Raw genomic sequence first — 18,661 nt, 5'->3', positions numbered from 1 at the left:
TTCCCTTTGAAGAGGAAGGCCTCAGAGATTTTCTAATTCCTCCTCCTTCCCACCTTCCCCCATGTACCCTTCTTCATTTTACCTCTTAGAAGACTGAGGCCCAGAGATAACCATTCCAGTTCTAAATTTTTCAGCTTGGTGGTGATGGTGGCATAGCCAGGACTATAACATAGTCTCACGACCCTCCGTATAGTGCTCATTTCCTTATACCATGGACATGTTTTTGTTTTTGTTTTCTTTTGAGAAGGAGGGTCAGAGTTTGGTTGGAGTCTGTGTGGTGTGGCTTAGTTGTGGTCAACTCTGGAGACAGGGAATTGGCATAGGTGCTTTCTGTGGACTCTGTTCTTTGTTGGCAGAAACTGTGACTTAATTTCTCTTTGCTTCAGGTTTTTTCTCTGTAAAGTGAGCTTTTGAGTCTCTTTTTAGGTTATTTGTGGTTTCAAAGAAATACTGTAAGTAAAGCACCATTCTGGGCACATTGGAGATGCTCATTAAATGTTAGTGAGGCACTGTGACTAGAAGCATGATGGTGTTCACGTAGGATGGGCTAGGAAAGATCTTTTACTGGGAAATTTGGAAATGTTTGAGGGAACGAACTCCAAGTGGCCCTTGGACTATCTATAGTTTCCCTGGTATCTGGACACAGTGAGAATAAACATTGCTCTCATGTATTCCCAGAGGCCGTTATGAGTTTGTTTCCTTAGTTGGATGAATGTATCTGAAGTACTCAGATAAGATGAGCAATGTTGTTGGCTTGAGTAAGACTCCTGGGGGACTGAATTACTATATGGCCCTGAACGTGCTAATACATTCTAATGAGTGTTAATACTGCCATCAGTGCAGGGGGAGATGAAGTGGACCTGGCTGTTTCAGCTGAGGCCTATTACATCAGAGGTGAGCTTGAGCTGATGACTTTATGGTACATTAGAAAATTGCTAATGCTAAATTGCAGCCCGAGTGAGCACTGGACATGATGCCAAGGTTTTTGGAAAGAATGAGTCTTTCTCATAGATGTTTGGAAGGTTCTGATGACTACATAAAATAGGAGACTTTAGGGATGAGGGAGAAAATTGAAAATATATTAAGAAATCAGGAGCCTGACAGGAATAAACTTAGTGTGGTAGGAAAAGAGCAGATCATGCCACATAATACTGTTCACTGTTCTGGTAATGAGACACTTGAATTGCAATGCAGTGCAGAGCTTACATTCACTGGTGATATCAGGGCTTTCCTGATCGTAACTCAGACAAGCCTGTCTGGGTCCTTTTCTCTTATTATGTACCATACCATATAACATAAGTCTATAAAAACACATTCAGGCCTTTTGTAAAAATATTTTTAAAAGTTTTATAGCTTATTGGAACATACTACCAAATTTCCAATTATTCTGTCATGTTAGAATACATTGTCTTCTAGTAAATATCTGAATACTGATATATGTTACATCACAATGTCATACTCTGTTTATAAATAGAACCAGAGTGTTTTTATATTGTTCTTTCCAAGTGACATGGCATGTCTGCAGTGACTGTAATGACATGTTTGGATTTCAGTTCTTTGCCAGATACCCCTACTAATCAAATGTGCTGTTTTAGAAAGTGTTGCCATTTGCTGCGTTAATTACCAAGTAATAAGTAACTCTTCCCAGACCTGGACAACTGTTCTTTTCATTCTGGAGAGAGCTCTTCAAATGGGCTCTGAGGGAGAGTGTCTGAATAGAACTTGAAGTTTACAGAACTGGGACATCTGGTGTTTATAAGTAAATACATCATACAGATCAGAATTTGCATGGGGTCTGCGTTTGGAGTGGGCTTCCCTCTGACCCACCTTCAGGTCTAATTTTTTTTTTTTTTTTCCTGTTCTATCCCTTCTATCCCTCCATCGCTGGTATTTGTGGTCCAAGGCTCTGTATGGCCTGATTTAGCTAGCTGAATCCACCAGAGGCAGTAGTCAGGAACGGTTGGCTGGCTTTTAGTCTGATTGTCTGCCTGATAGCAGGGCATTAGCTACCACAGCAGAGTCTTGACTAGTTCAGACTTGAATCCTGGCTCAGCCATGTTACCAAAGTTGTGACCCCAGGCAAGGCAACACCCTCTCTGAATCCTAATTTCCTTATTAATAGAGGAGGAGGACAGCATAGTGGTTAAGAGCAAGGAACATGGGATTTGGACCTGACTTCAGTGCTGGCTAATTTTCTGTTGTTGGGCTGTATGTATGTGTGTATGTACCTCAATATTAATAGTTCCCTCATCAGTAAAATAATAAAAATCACCTCAATCTTCATAACAAACCTTAACAGGTTTGTTATGAAGATTGAGTTAATCTGTGTAAAGTTCTTCGATTAACATGCAGCATATAATGAGTTTTATCAATGTTAGCTCTGCTGTTGATGGTGATACAGATGATAATGATGACGCTTAGCCACAAGATGGGAACAATGACTGTTGTGAGGATTAAGTGAGACGCTGAATGTGAAAGCCCATAATATACCACCTGATTCATGGTTTTTCCTGGGCAAAGGGTTATTATAATACTTGAAAAATACAAAAATATATAAAATAGGAAACTAAAGAGCCCATAATCTCATAACCCAAGTATCTGCTGTTAAATTTTAATAGTTATATGCAGACACACCTACCTAATTATAGTCAAACTCACAGTTTAAATGTTATATGAAAAAAATTATGATGTTTGTTTACATGAAACTTATAAGAATTTCTTCTATACAATGGATCATTTCTTAAAACACCATTTTTAGGGGTTGCATTTTATTCTATAGTATGGATCTATATATATCATACTTTATTTAACCGCAGAGTTAATATTGGATATTTGTTCTCCCCACCACACATGATATTTCACTATATCAATATATTGCTGCAGTGCACATATTTGTTCATGATTGTGTGTCTGCATCTGTTTCTTTAGGTTAGATTCTTAGATGTATAATTATAGGGAAAAAGAAACGAATGTTCTTATAGCAGCTGATATAATATGGTACATTGTGTTCCACAAAGGATGGAGCAGTTTGCACTTTCACAAGAAGTGTATGATACCATTTTAAATGATCCCATTGGTGAAGATTTTTAAAATAAAATATAAGTCAGAACAATAGGTTCATTATGCAGAAAACTCTGTCATGTAGTATGTCTGGAGATGTTCTTCTTGTTAATTAAATTTTCTGGTTAATAGAGAATTGCCAAATACACCAGACATAAATTATTAAGTTTAAGATAATTAGAAGGGGCTTTGCTGGGTTTTTCAGCCACCGTAATAAATATTATAGATTTCTGTTTGTGGCAGAGTGTATCAGAGTGCCTGTTAATAAGAAAGCTTTTCTTCTGACAGAATGTAAGTAAGATTTGCTAGACTTTTGGTGAAGAAGGGGAGGTGAGGTCTAAAATGGACTGCGTGTACTCTGGGCCAGCCAGTCCTACTGTGCCATTTCAGTACATCTCCACAAAAGCCCTGTGAAGGGTATGATCAGACCCATTCTACAGATGTTGAATTGAGACTCAGAGACTTTAAGTAAATTTTGAAAGTCACACAGCTAATAAAAGGTATAATGGGTATCAAATTCAGTCTTGCTGGTTCCAAATTCCCTCTTCTTTCATTCCACTGAGTTGCTTCCCAGGGGAACATTTCTGCAGAGGAATCATTCATTATGTGGCCAGATGCTACTCTGAGGACATCTTATTAGTCTCAAGCAGTGGGGAGAGGGAATGGCAATGGCATCCTGAGGATGGAATTGGAGTTGGAGTCTGGCCAGGCTTGAGAGAGTTCACAGCCACCACCTACTAGAAGGAGAGGCACATGCTGGTGTCGTGGTCTGAGCAGGTCCCCATCCTTTCATGTTATAAGCCGAGACTTGAACAAAATACTGTTGGCCCTGCAAAGTATCGAAATAGAGAGAATGATGGGTTGGGAATTTTATTTAGTCAGTTTTACCCTAGAAGCTTTATTCTGTGTCTGATGAACTTGTTCATCCCACTACCCATACTTTAACTTTCTAGCTTTTCTTGACTATTATGTTTTTACATGATAATAAACATATTTGGGGTGCCCTCTTAGTTTCTTTGTGCTTTCTTTTTTCAAAATTGGAATATCATAGTTGCTTTTCCTGACCTTCCTCAAACCATTATACACCAATTTTTAAGTCATAGTTCTGTAAGGTTTACCAAAACCTGCAGTTTCTCACCCTTACCTCTTTTTCCTTATTTTCTCCTCCCCAGTGGCAACTACTATTGCCTTTTTCTAGCTGATCAACTTGCTTTACAAGATCAACAAGTTGTAATGAACATCTTTTCAGATTAATAATTAGAGATCTGCTTCATTCTTTTAGTAGTTGTATAGTACTTCACTTTGGGTAAACACAGTCATTTATTTAACCAATCCCTCATTAGTGGACATTTAGATTGTTTCCACATTTTATGCTAAATAAATAATGCTGCAATAAATATCCTTTACTCAGTTATTCAGACATTTTAAAAATTAGTTCTTTGATGCTACTTCAGTTTTAAAACCATTATTAAGACAATGGTTTATATGCTTTAATGTTTTATGACATTAAGAATTAAGGAGTTGTGGCTGTATGGAGGCTCCTCAAAAACATAATAGAACTGCTGCCATGTGATCCAGCAATTCCACTTCTGGGTATTTATCCAAAGAAAACAAAACACCAATTTGAAAAGATATATGCACCCCAGTGTTCATAGCAGCATAATTTACAATAACCAAGGTATGGAAGCAAACTAAGTGTCCATTAACAGATGAATGGATAAAGAAGATGTGATTACACACACACACACACACACACACACACACACAATGGATTATTACTCAGCCCTAAAAAAGAGTGAAATTTTGCCACTTGCAACAACATGGGTGGGCCTGGAGGGTTATTATGCTTAGTGAAATAAGTCAGACAAAGACAAATACTGTATGATATCACTTATATGTGGAGTCTGAAAAATAAAACAAACAAACTAGGGAATGTAACAAAAAAGAAACAGACTCAGGATGTAGAGAACAAACTAGTGGTGACCAGAGGGGAGGGGCAAGATAGTAGAAGAGGATTAAGAGGTACAAACTACCAGGTAAAAAATAAATAAGATACAAGGATATAATGTATAATACAGGGAATATAGCCAATATTTTCTAATAACTTTAAGTGGAGTATAATCTATAAAAATATTGGATTACTACATTCTACATCCAAAATTAATATAACATTATAAATAAACTATACTTCAATTTAAAAAAAGAATTAAGGAGTTGTTTTTTGTTTGCTTATAATATTTTAAAATGTTTTATGCTTTTATATTTTTGTTTTGAGGAATTTTTTTTTTCTGGTGAACCCAAAGGGGTATTTTAGGAGTCAGCACTTGTTAAAGCATTGCTTGCAAAATTTGTAAAGTGGTGTTTGAAGTTAAAAAAAAATAGCAATCGTTGTAGAGCCTTTGCTAGGGATTTAATAGTATTGGCCCTACCATATCGTAAACTTGATTTTTATAACATTAAAAATGGGTTTCTAGGTACCTCAAGGATATGGGGATTCTCTGAAGTGTAAATCTACTTCTAGGCTTTTATGTGATTAGGATAGGGTCTGTGTTGCTCTCATTGGATGACCAACTGCAAAACCTTAATCCCTGTAAGAAATTAGTTCAAATATTAGAGAACCTCTCTATGGAGAGTTTTCCATTTTTATCACCATATCACTTTTTCTTTCAAGCAGCGGAAATTCCCTCGGGTTCTCTCTGCCCCTCTTCCATCATGTGAGCTATAGGGTTGGGAATCAGATGACAATAGCATCTGTAGGGGCCACCCATTCAGGGGTTTGTTTGTTCTGCTAATCCACGGTTTTGGCCCCTGGTGTATATGTGTAAGTAAGACTAAAAGTTAAGATTCTGTGATGGTGACCCAACCACCAAGAATTCTATTAGAATAAGCTGGTTCAAACTTGAAGAGGTGCAACCTAACACAGATTTTTAATTCTGGGCTTCAGGATTACGCTTTACAGATAACTGTTTTAATTGACTAACCTTTTAGAAAAACAACAAGAAAATTCTCCTTCTACCTCTCACATATGAATGTCCTAAGATATTAATTACTTGAATTGGATAAAAAGGTACAGGTTTAATTTAAGTTTACTTAAAATCTTTTTCAGTTGAAAAGATTTTGATGATCCAGTTTTGTTGCATTTAATTGTTTGAGGAAATATAGGGTTTGTTCCAGTCTGGACTGATTTGTTAGGTGTTTTTATTTTCTGCATTTCATATGCTTATATGGTTTATAGTTCTATAAATAATTAACACTTAAGTTTAGATTGGTTAAACAAATAAGCACAGTCTTCCAGTTTTTCATTCACAGTTTAAATTGGTTCAGGTTACTGAGAAATGTAGTGCCACCACATATAGTTTCTTTTCTGTGAAAGCACATTTGGGCAGATTTTTTTTTTTTTTTTTTAATCAAGGGAAAAGGGTTTCTCTCAGGAAATTGTGTGACTCCAATTGATGACTGATCTCAACTGAGGCTGTGGGGATGAGGGTTAGATGAAGCTATTATTTTTACCATCAGACAGGGAGTCAAAATTGGATCTCATAGAGCCTTTGATCCCTCCGCAAAGATTAGCCTGCGATCCAGAAAGCAGCAGCTTTCAAGGCTTGCATGAGGCCGGTCTTTTTCTGATCTCTGTAGAACATGGCAGCTTACAAAGTGGTTCATGCTGTCTGCTTACTCCTTTGTGGGGTTCAGATTATGGGTACCAGACATAGCACGCTTAACGAGTGGCAGTTGTTGCCAGAGGACTGGGCGTTGGCTGTTGCTGGGATGTGTGAATATCCCAGCACAAGCATCAGGGGTAGGGGAATGGGAAGTCTAATGGTGTTTACCATTGTGAGTCCTGTGATTGTGCATCTCAGGGTCTGCAGGTTTTCCATGATGATTTCTCCAGCCAAGGGACAAAAGTCTTTAGACATGCTCCATTCCACTGGATGGAAAGGGGAGGGGGGAAGAGGGGGAGGGAGGGAGGGAAAGAGAAAAAGAAAGAAAGAGAGAATAGTCATCTACCAAGAAGCATCATAGAAACTCTAGCATATAATCTCTCTCAAAAACAGTAAGTTTACCCTCCTTTCCCTGTATTGGCACATCCAACAATTCTCCTCGGCATAAGTCAGTTTCCAAGTTCACCATTATTTTTTAAAACAGAGGTGGGGAATAAAGTAATCATTCAACAGTGAATAATATACCTTAATGTGTATGTATGTATATATGTATATAGACACACGCAGGCACATTATATATAAAAGTTCATTGTATATAGATGTTATTTACTTCATGTAAGAAGTGAAGGGCTCATTAGGATATTACCTTCTGTTTGTTCCCCACGTCTGGTTTCTGTTTCACCATTTTGCTGAGAGTGCTACTTCGAGCTCCCAGGGGCATTCTCATCCCAAATGAAGAAGCCTCCTTTCATTTCCTTCCACATAATTTGACTCCTTTTCCTTCTGGAATCACCCTCTTCCTTTAGTGTGTCGTATGCTGCTCCCCTGGCTTTCATTCTCCTCCCTGATACTGCCTTCCAGGCTTTTTCATTAGGCTTCTTTTCAGCTGGAGAATTTGGGATTTGTGACTGATCTCTTTGGTGGTCCCCACACACCTGACGTCCCCAAAGTGGGTGTTCATTCACAGTTAAATCTTAACACCCAAATTGTAACACCCCATTTTACTGTGAGACACGCTCTTTCATAACATTTTCCTCTGGTTGAAAAAACCGTGATCAGGAGAGAGAAATTGTACATCATCAGTAAAAAGGGTCTTAAGTGACCGTTTACACATGGCAGGATTTGAGGCAATCCTAAATGAAGCAGGAGCTTCAGTCACATGGAAGACAAGGCCTGCATGTTCTAAACCTCATGATGACAAGCTATAGGCCTTAAGATTTAAATTATATTCTCTATGACACTTAAATACTTCAAAATTAAGCCAAACCATCTCTAAATCCTGCTGTTCCCCTAGAGTCACACAATCCCTCTGTTCAGAGTTGCTGCCCCTGCCTCCTCTGCTTCTCTTCATTATGCTCCTGGGAATCTAGCTTGCTATCCTCACTCTCTTGAAATTGCGCTCCTAAAATTCCTAGTGCTTTGATCATCCACAACAGCCTCTTCTTGGGAAATCCTGCCACTTTGGCCTCCCCCCGTGTTTTGCAACCTTCTTTCCCCTTGGTTTCGGTTGCACCCTGTCTTCTGCTGCTTCTGCCTCCTGATTCCCTCTTTTCAGGCTCTCCCTGGTTCCTCCCTTTCTTTGTCCTTTGATGTGTTGTTCCTTGAGGGTTTGGCTCCTTTTTCATTCATGCTTGTCCCAGGTAGTGACCTTATCCACTTTTATGGCTCCAACAATGACTCTTAAAACTGTAATTCTAGGTTTAGCTTCTCTCTGGAGCTCTGACTTCTTTCTGTAAATTTCCACCTGAGTGTCCCCACTCCACTTGAGTGGAAGTACTCCATTAAGTACTTTTCCTTACCAAAATATGTTTCTCCTCTTTTTTTTTCTTAATTTTAGCTCATTTAGCACTGCCACACATCCAGTCAACCAACCCCAAAACTCAGTGCATCCTGCTTCCTCTTTTTCCCCAATTCCTCACAACCAGTTGATTACTAAACCCAGTAGGTTCTATTTTTAAATGTCTCCCAGAAATTTCCCTCTCCTCCTCACACTGAAGCTATTCTAGAGCAGACCCTTATAATCCTGAGCATGAACTCTGCAATTGATTTTTTTGTAGGCCTAATTGATAAACTCTAATTGATTTTTCTGTTCATCTCCTTATCCTTATATACAATCTTCTTACTATAGCCCGAATTATAGTTTTAAAATGCAGATCTAATTGTTTAGTTTCTCCTCATAAAATCTTTTCATAGTGTCCAGTTGATTTCCAAAGTAAAGTTAAACCCTAACAAGGCATTCAAAGACCTTCATAATGTAGTCCCAGCCTTACTCTACTATCCTTATGTCCTGCCATTTCCCAAAGCAAAGTCCTTGTTACCTGTTTATTATTCTGTGCATTTGTATGCCTCTGTCTTGTGTTCATCTTCCAACCTTTGCTTGTCAAAACCCTACTAATGCTCTAAATTCCTCAGGAATAATTGATTAAATACATCTTTTATGTGTTCCCAAGTCCTTAATTTATATAAAAACAAGATTTATTACACATATATTATGCTTCCTTTTCTCGTTAGATTGTGAGAAATTTGAGAATAAGAAAAGTGTTAGTCATTTCTTCCCTCTCTAGATCCACACTTGGATCTGTGTGCTTGGTGCACAGAAGATGCTTACTAAATATTGTACACATCAAATACATATATATTTGTTTTATTGTATGCATATACATATGTACACACACACATCCAGAATAGACTGCTTTTCCAACATGGAGATATTTTTCTTCCATGTGAATCTTCTCCTTCTCCAGACTCTTGCCCTTTGAAGCTCTTAGGCATATTGTAAAATCTAATTAGAATCAAATGATTAAGGTTGTATGTTTACTCTCAAATCAAGCCTATACCTTATTATAAATACATATTCTGAAACATATATATGTATGTATTTTAATATATGTGTTATATATATATAGGTATGTATGTATACTTCTTTCCCCAGTTGTTTTATCATGCCTATGAGCTACTAGCTCTTGAAAAAGCCAAGTTTCTTAAGGTCAAATTAGAGAGGGTTTGTAATCAGAGAATAGTGTTGCATATTATTTTAAGCTAAAGAAAAAAGAGCAGTCGTTGAGGGAATTATCACAAACAAAATGAAAATTAGTAGCACATGTGCAAGGACATCTAGAAAGAACAAAGAATATAGGAAAATTCTAGAAACAAAAATATCTTTGGTTGCCATTGAGACATGCATGGTTCACTGATGTGGTGAAGCCCCAAGCCCAAGACTGAGGATCAAGAGCTTCTGATTTCAGGCTAAGGATTCAGGGTACATCCCAAAAGAAGAGCTAGGGATTAGTGGGAACAAGACCAGATTATTTGAGAAATGATTAAAGAAAAGTTGCTCAAAGATGCAATCTTTAAAATTTCTGAAGAAACAACAATTTATTTTTGAATGAAAGCTGTCATGTTCTATTTTTTTTTTTTTTTTTTTTTTTTGCGGTACGTGGGCCTCTCACTGCTGTGGCCTCTCCTTGCTGTGGCCTTTCCCGTTGCGGAGCACAGGCTCCGGACGCGCAGGCTCAGCGGCCGTGGCTCACGGGCCCAGCCGCTCCGCGGCACGCGGGATCCTCCTGGACCGGGGCACGAACCCGCCTGCATTGGCAGGCGGACTGTCAACCATTGCGCCACCAGGGAAGCCCCTGTCATGTTCCATTGAAATAGTTCTACAAAGCATGTTTCAGGTGGAAAAGAGGGCCTGGCTTCTTCAAAAACAACAACAACAAAAACAAATAGAAGCAGGTTTGTAGGGAGGTGTGTTCTTCTTTAGGAGTTAATAGAAAGTTTTAACCCTTTAAGTCTAATTAGATCTTATAATATGTCGAGGTTTCAAAGGGGGAAGGGTCTAGAGAAAGAGAAGGTCTACATGGAAGGAAAAAAATTCTCCATGTTGGAATGGCCAGTCTGTTCTGGGGCAACCTATAGTTTTTTCCCTCTGTGTACTTCCTTGGGTTGATGGACTCTTGACATAAAGAAAGGAGCTTCTGCTCACTTCTGGAAATAGAATGAGCCGGAATCACTTTGAGAGCCAACTGGGAATTCTAAGAAGGCAACTTAGCATGGTCTCTCTGGAAAGTTATGTGTAGGTAGTTTAAAGACTTAATATTAAAGCCATGAGAAAAATCACTTATAAGTCTGCTCTAAATCCCTGAAAGGTTGGAGCCATGTATATGAAGTTTAAAACTATATAAGACTTACAGTTTTAAGATAAAGATCAGGGCAACTGTTTCTACTTAGGTCTGGGAAATAGAAGCAGGGTTCAATCATACAGTGGCTCATAAGCAGTTGAACGTTAGTACGAAAGGTACCAGACAAAACCTAGGTGTTAGTATTTCTTAAAAATTGGCTCTGGCTCAAACTGTGATTCACTCTATGTGTATCAAATAGCTATGAATATTTTAAATGTGAAGTTCTGTTATTTTAACAAGTATTTCATTTTTATCTAAGCTTTAGAAATGTAGAGCAGTTGGGCAAGAGAGTTTCTACCTGAACCATCACCATTTTCCTGATGGCAGCTGTTATAAACCACAGACCAAGCTTAAGAAGAAAACAGAGCTCCAGAAGGTTTCCCCTCGTCATCTGAAGTCTATAATGTGAGGAGGAATGTCCCAGAATCAGTGAGAAGAGTAGAAAATTCATAACTGGAAGTGTTAGGGCACACAAGCTGAGAACTTAGTCAAAGTGCAGGTAAATTTCAAGCCTCATGGTGTGGACTGTGTGATTAACAAACCCTGAAGAGTTATAACACTCTTCAGTGTAACTGCAGAGTGATAACACTCTTCAGGCCAGCTTTTTGAGAGGTGAAGACTGTGCAAAAGGAAAGGCATAAAGAGATAACGTTGCAGCAATATCTAATTTCTATTCAGTTGATTAAAAAAAAAATCTAAAAACTGCTATTGTCCAGGTTCTCCCTCAAATCTCAAATGCCTCAAAGTCTAGAGTTGTTTTATCCTCTTCACACACCAGGAGGACAGACTGTAAAAGTTATCCTCCTGCCTCTTGCCCAGGCCTTACTCAGGCTTTCCACTTGAGCCTCACTGGTCACTCGACCTCAGACCCATTGCTTATGCTGTTTTCTCTTATAATATGCTCTCCTTCCTCAAAATCTTCTACCCCTTCATTCAAACCCCTGGTTCAATGATCCTTCCTTACCATAGCTTTTCTTGGCTTTCCAAGGGAAGCTCCTTTGCCAGCTTTCCCATAGTAATTTTAATATGTCTCTTACATTGCACTTGCTTTATTGTTTTGTATTTAAGAGCTCTGTCTCCTCTTTAGTCTATAAGCTCTTTGAGAGCATGAACCAAGTTGTATTAATACCAGTTTCCAAAGCATCTATCACAGCACCTAGCACAGTATAGGTGGCTCAGTTTATGTTGCGTGAATTGAATACCTGATTCATGACTTTGGAATGCTTGAAGAATAAGGTAGACAGAAATCTGATGCTGTTACTTAAAGAATAAGAAAACAGTGTTAGAAAAAATACAGTCAAAAGAGAACGGAAGTTGCTTGAGCTGCCCAGTAAGTAGTTAAGATGGAGATTAATTCCTGGCTTCCAGATTCCCAGCATCCCAGACTCCTCACTTGTCCATACTGCCTCTAAGGACCCCCAAAAATAAAAGTTTATTTCCTGTTCCCTATCAGCACTTCTATGGAACCAAAACAGCATTTTTACTGGCCACACTCACCCCGGCGCCTTAGCTAATGAATGGAATTTGGCTCGACTGCCCAGCCCAGCACCAGAGCATTATGAAATCTTCCCCGATCCATCTAATTGTGCAGTTTCTAACCTTTCAGGCCAACCATAGCACAACAAGTAGAAAGAGGGAGAGAGGGATGTGCCGAGAAACCCAGAAAAAGATCAAATGCAGTCATTCCTAGAGATGAGAAGATGTGTCTTGCTGAAGCATGAACCCACTCAACACTTGTGGGTTTTAAATTGGGAAATGACGTGTGAAAACTCTGGATCTGGGAATTCTGTTTAGCTCTGGCAAAACACGAGGTTGGAGCTGCTTGCATTTTTTATTTTAAATTCCCTTGGTAGTTCTAGGAGTAGGGGCATGCATTACTTTCAAACAAGAATCTTTATTGTTTGCATAGCACACAGTCTTCCAGTTAATTAGAAAAACATTTTTTTTCCCCAAATTAAATTTCCCTAGAACAACAATGATTTAAATTAAGGGCAAAAGCCTTTTTTTTTTTGGACACTAGTAAATCCTTCCTGCACCTACTACTTCTAGAAGATTAAAAGCACAGTTGGAATTGGAAGGCTATATTCATTTATTTATTGTCAGTTTCTGCCATCTACAAAAGTAATATGCCCCTACCTATGTATATTGTGTATTGTCTTAGTTTTGCCTGCCATATTACAGAGCTACCTACAGATACAGACATGATTCTAAATGTTCAGGTTTTTGAAAAGTACATAATACTACAGCAAAAGTAACAGCAAAAAGCTGTAACAGCAAAAAAACAGCAAAAAGTAACAGCAAAAAAGTCAGCTCCACAGTCTGATCTATTTGCTTCTTTATTTATCTCCTAATGGCTCTCCTGTTATGGTGGAATTTATTCTTTCTCTTGATTGTCTTTGCTTTCTAAATAAACGATACTATAATTTTTGTGATTCTTACTACTGCTGAGAGTTTTTTCTCTTTTTCCAAGCTTGGCATGAAGTGTTTGTTGAAAGAATACCAGTCTTCTAGAGACCCAGCTGCTGCCAGCCTAATGTCTTCAGTGAGATTCACGGAGCTTCACCTTTGTACTTTTTTGGTCTCTTAACCAGGGGTGACTTTAAACAAAAATTCCTTCAGTAATTTCTGCAATTTGGGTATGAGAAAGTCTGAATGATCTGCACTAGTGGAGTTATCGGAAGTATAGGTAATCCCCAAGCCCCAGATCATATAGAAATCACTTTTTTCTTTGCGTTTATAGGATCTCTTTCCTTAGTAGATTCACCTACTGGTTTTCCTAGAACATTACGAGTTGGGAAGGTCTCAGATTTATCACAGAGTACAAAGTGCAAAATCCCCTCATCATGTCACATCTAAGATTAGGTGGCATAATAGGGCAGCTTTTAGAGGCAGCACAAAGTGGGAGAAGGAGAAAGCCAGAGCTTGGCTCCATCCACATTTAGATGGGATAAATCCAGCGGGTGCTGGAGTTGACCCATATGGCTCGCAAGAGCTGATTGTTAAAATTTTAGGAATTTTGCCAGCTGGTTGTTAAACACAGACATTATTAAAAATTAAATTGTATGAACTTAAAGTTAAATAAGTTGTGTTAAAGAAAAAGACAGTAAATATTCAAAACTCATGACTCCCTAATTTACTGCATTTTACTAGTAATTATGCTCTTGAGATTATTGATACCTATTTTATCTGTAAGGTGGAAATAGCATATTATGATGTACTACTGCACTTATCTTCCCAGTCTGTTTAGTGACATCACATTGGTAGCTTGAAATTGGCCATGGTGGGAATATTTGCAGTATAGCAATGAGCAAATGCTAGAAGACCAAGGCTTGATTTTTTATTTTGTGGACTGTCTAAACCAGGTATCGGCAAACTATAATTCCAAAAGCCAAATCCGACCCGAGGTCTGGCCTTTGCATTTTTAAAGGATTGTAAAAGCGCGTGCACATGCACACACGCACACGAAGAATATGTGACAGAGACCATATGTAGTCCACAAAGCCTAACGTATTTACTCTCTGGCCCTTTGCAGGAGAAATTTGCTGACCACTGGTCTAGACTTAAGAAAGTGATGGAGAAAATGTTAATAATTCAGATTAAAGTTAGAAGTTTCTGTGGCTGTTACATTGCGTGTAGCACCAAACAATTGAGGAAATAGTCTTCCAGTACTCGAAAACTGTAACTTGATTCCACAAAGAATGTCATTGATGAGTCAAGTTATAAGTCTGTATTGTTTCATTTTTGTTTTAATTCCTTAAAGTAAATGAAAATATCAACCAACGTTTACATGGTAACTACACTCATTGCATGAAAATAAACAAAAGCATTTTGGGAGAATTGATAGGCTATGAGGAATTTATAAAAAAGTGTATGGTATATGTTGTTATTATTTGTAAATTGTGTGCTACATATCCTTTCTATTAGTAGAATTTATAGAAGACTTTGTGTGTGTGTGTATGTGTGTGTACTTTTTTTCCCCAGAGATCCAATTGTTCAACATTTACCATCATGCCATTGGGTAAATGCTAGGTGGTTGCTCATATAGACTCAGAGTGGATGTATCCTGACTAGCAGGTTATAGTGTCCAAGGGGAGCAGATTTCTCAGATGTACCTTAGGTAACATTCTGTTACCAGGAGATGAAAATGAGGTACATAAGCCCCTTTAGGAGGCAAGAGTGGCACAGTGAGGGAATCTGGGGCAAAAGTTCATTTACTAAGCAGTCACCATCTGAGAGGTCTGTTCAGTGGCCAAGACCCAGGCACTGGGCAGTACAGGTGCTCAGACCCCCTGCATCAGTTCTTCTTGCCCAAGACAGGGCTGACCCTGAAATTGGCACAGCATACAACCTGTAGGGCAGGCATCTGTGGACTTGACTGCAACAAGGATGGCAGAGTCAGGGGCTGGCCAACAGAAACCTAACATCCAGTAGGTTTGGCAAACATCCCAGTCCACTGCTTCTGATGGCCTGAAAGAGCTCCATACCTAAACAGAACAGTCTGGGCTTCCTTATTATTTTATTCTTTATTATATTTTATTATTACACATTATTATTATATTTTATTTCATGATTATCTGGGTTTTATGAATGGGCACTTTTAAGACACTGTGGACTGAAAATATGAACATTGGTTATTAACTCAGACAAACCTCTCACTTTTCCTTTTTCTTTGGAACACTGCCATATCTCTGAGTTATAAGTTGTCCAGGTAAATTTTCACTTGTTTTAGATTACTTCTTAAGAGAAACTGTCCAGATAATTTTTGTTCATTAAAGAAGTATAAGCTTTTAAAAGGCTGCAATGGATAAAGTGGAACAACTGTGACAAAACCAAGTGACAATTAGAGATCTGAAGGCTGGGACTGCCGCCCCACACTCCTTCTCTGAGAATAAGCAGCATCTGAAATCTGTTCCGTGGGGTAAGAGCTGCTCTGGGAAGCTTCTGGGATGCTGAGATTTTTTGTTTTTGTTTCGTTTCCAGCAGCGTGATGCCCTTCTTGTCTGCAGGGAGAGAACTCTGACAAGCTATTTTACTTTCTAAAGGATACAAAGTAGGGCAGGATCTGTGTGATTTACACGCACAAGGTCCAAGATATGTGATCAATTTGCAGCTTTCTGAATCCTGTTGAGTCCTCGTGGAATTAAAATAACCAGCCACAGGGGCAAAAGCAAAAACATTCCAACTTTTTTGCCAGATGACAACTTTCATTCAGAGAAAGTGACTCCATTTGGCTTTGGGGATGGGGGTCATTTTCCTACCCATTTTTTTAAAAAAAATATTGAGGTAACATTGGTTTACAACATTATATAGGTTTCATGTGTATAACATTATATTTCTACCTCTGTACACACTACAGTGTGCTCACCACCAAAAATTTAGTTTCCATCTGTCATCATACAGTTGACTCCTTTACCTGTTTCGCTCTCCCCCACTCCCCCCGCTTCCTTTTGGGTAACCACTGTTCTCTTCTCCATATCTATGCATTTGTTTTTATTTAGTTTGTCTTGCTCATTTATTTTATTTAAAATTTTTTCATATTCCACATATGAGTGAAATCATACAATATTTGTCTTTCTCCATCTGACTTATTTCACTTAGCATAATACCCTCAAAGTCCATCCATGTTGTCGCAAATGGCAAGATTTCATCTTTTCTTATGGCTGAGTAGTATTCCATTTGTGTGTGTGTGTGTGTGTGTGTGTGTGTGTGTGTGTGTGTGTATACCACATCTTCATTCATCCATGAAGCACTTACGTGGGCACTTACGCTTGTTTCCAAATCTTAGCTGTTGTAAATTTACTATACCCACTTTTAACATCCCATTTTCCTCCTTATAACCTTAACTAATTAAACTCCTTAAAGAAAGGACTCATGCCATATTGATTTTTGAACACCCACCCCACTCTCTTGTAGAAGTATGGAGTATAGTCTCAAATAGAGTGGGTTTGACTTGAGTCAAATTGAATGGGTTTATATGTGGACATTGATGAGTGAGGGACAGTCCTCAGAGTTCTATTTTCTTCCCTTGATCTACAAAATAAGGACTTCTTTGCTGGGCATTTAACCTAATTTCTGAGGCTTGTTTTGCCCTACTCCCTGCATTTGCCCTGTGTTCCAGGAAAAGAAAACTAACACTTAATGAAAATCGACCAGGTTCTTTCACAGATAATTTTGTCATTTTGTTCTCACAATATTCCTGCAAGATAGGCTAAGTCATTCGTTCAGTAATTCTACCAATTTAACAAGTGGCAGAACTGGGAATTAAAGCCAGGTCTGTGTGAACCCCAAACTCACTTATAACTTCTTATTGAGCCTGGGATAAAATCCTCAATCTGTATCCTGGCCTGCAAGGCCCTGGGTGACATGGGCCTTCTCCATCTTCTAGCTTCAGACTCATTGCACCCACATGTTCTCTTTCTCTCTCTGATTTTTAGATCCTCAAACATGTCAGGCTTCTTCTCCATACATACTGTTTGTTTTGCGGGAAATGTTTTCTCCTTTCTGACTTTCGTAATTATCCCTCATTTTCCCTCAGTGTAAATGTCACTTCTGCACATAAGCCTTCTCTGATCCGAAGATAAAATTAACATCCCTGTTACGTATCTCAGAGATATAACACTGTCCCTTTGTAGCACAGTAACTACCTCTCAGTGCAGTTATCTCTTCAATCTTAAAAACTCTTTGAGGACAATTGCTATGAATATATATTTCCTAATAGCTAGCATATGCCATAGCATATACTAGGCCAATAAATATTTATTGAATTGATATTAGATTATTGTCCAGCTAGGTTGTGGGGATATGGAGAGGCAAGTGACATGGTCCCTGGCCTTAAGAAGCTTATGCTTTAATATTATGGTCCACTTTTACAGATGAGGACAGGAGGTTCAGAGAGGTCAAGTCTATCTCAGACCAGAGTTCTTTCCTCATCACCATGCAAACTCTTGGGAAACAAGTTGTCTTTCCAGCCTGATGCCTCTCCCATCTCCTCTTGTTAAAACCTACTTGAACGAAAGGCTCATGCTCCTTCAACCCCGGTCATTCTCCCTGATTCCCCAGAGTAATTTCATCTGTCATTTTTTCTGACATTAATACTCTCTATTTTGTATTATAATGACTCATGCAATGTATTTTCAACTCTACCTGCACAATATATTTCAAGTCTGTTTCCTTCTAATTTTTTTAAACTCCATTATTATCACCCTCATCCAAGCTACCATCATTGCATACTGGAACTTCTAGGGCAGTTTCAGAGCTGAACTAGAAGGTCTCTCTGTCTCTGTGCATACCCACTTCCCCTGCCCCCAGTCTCCTGAAGCCAGAACAGGCTCTTCAAAACATAAATAATATCACAATACCTTCCTTCATTGAAACCGTGTAAGTGCACTTCTCATAAAATCCAAACACCTTAACATAGTCTACAACAGGGGTTGGCAAACAGAGACCCTGTGGGCCAGATCCAGCCTACCACCTGTTTTGTATAGCCTATGAGCTAAGAATGGTTTTTGTACTGAAAAAAAATCAAAATATATTGTAAGTTGTGAAAATTATATGAAATTCATATTTCAGTGTCCATAAATAGATTTTATTGGAACACAACCCCACTCATTCTTTTATATATTGTCTCAATGGCAGATTTGAACAGTTGCAATAGAGACCATATGGCCTGCAAAGCCTAAAATATTTACTATCTGATCCTTTATATGTAGACCCTAGTCTACAAGGAGTCGTGATCTGGCGCCTGCCTACTTCTTTGGAATC

The 18,661-nt window shown here is 38.5% G+C and overlaps 1 protein-coding gene across 1 annotated transcript in view; it reads right to left on the bottom strand.

The window, feature by feature from the left end:
* ANKFN1 (ankyrin repeat and fibronectin type III domain containing 1) overlaps positions 1 to 18,661 on the bottom strand; it is a 138,572-nt gene that overhangs the window by 63,032 nt on the left and 56,879 nt on the right. Inside the window, exons 5-6 of the mRNA XM_060134735.1 lie at positions 6,891 to 6,988; positions 3,799 to 3,889 (exon numbers count right to left, since the gene is read on the bottom strand). Coding sequence (XP_059990718.1) covers positions 3,799 to 3,889; positions 6,891 to 6,988 — 189 coding nt within the window. The remainder of the gene's footprint in view (positions 1 to 3,798; positions 3,890 to 6,890; positions 6,989 to 18,661) is intronic.

Source organism: Lagenorhynchus albirostris, chromosome 20 (assembly GCF_949774975.1).
Source record: "Lagenorhynchus albirostris chromosome 20, mLagAlb1.1, whole genome shotgun sequence".
In the NCBI taxonomy this organism is placed as follows: Eukaryota; Metazoa; Chordata; class Mammalia; order Artiodactyla; family Delphinidae; genus Lagenorhynchus; species Lagenorhynchus albirostris.
This window is presented reverse-complemented; position numbering and strand designations above follow the sequence as displayed.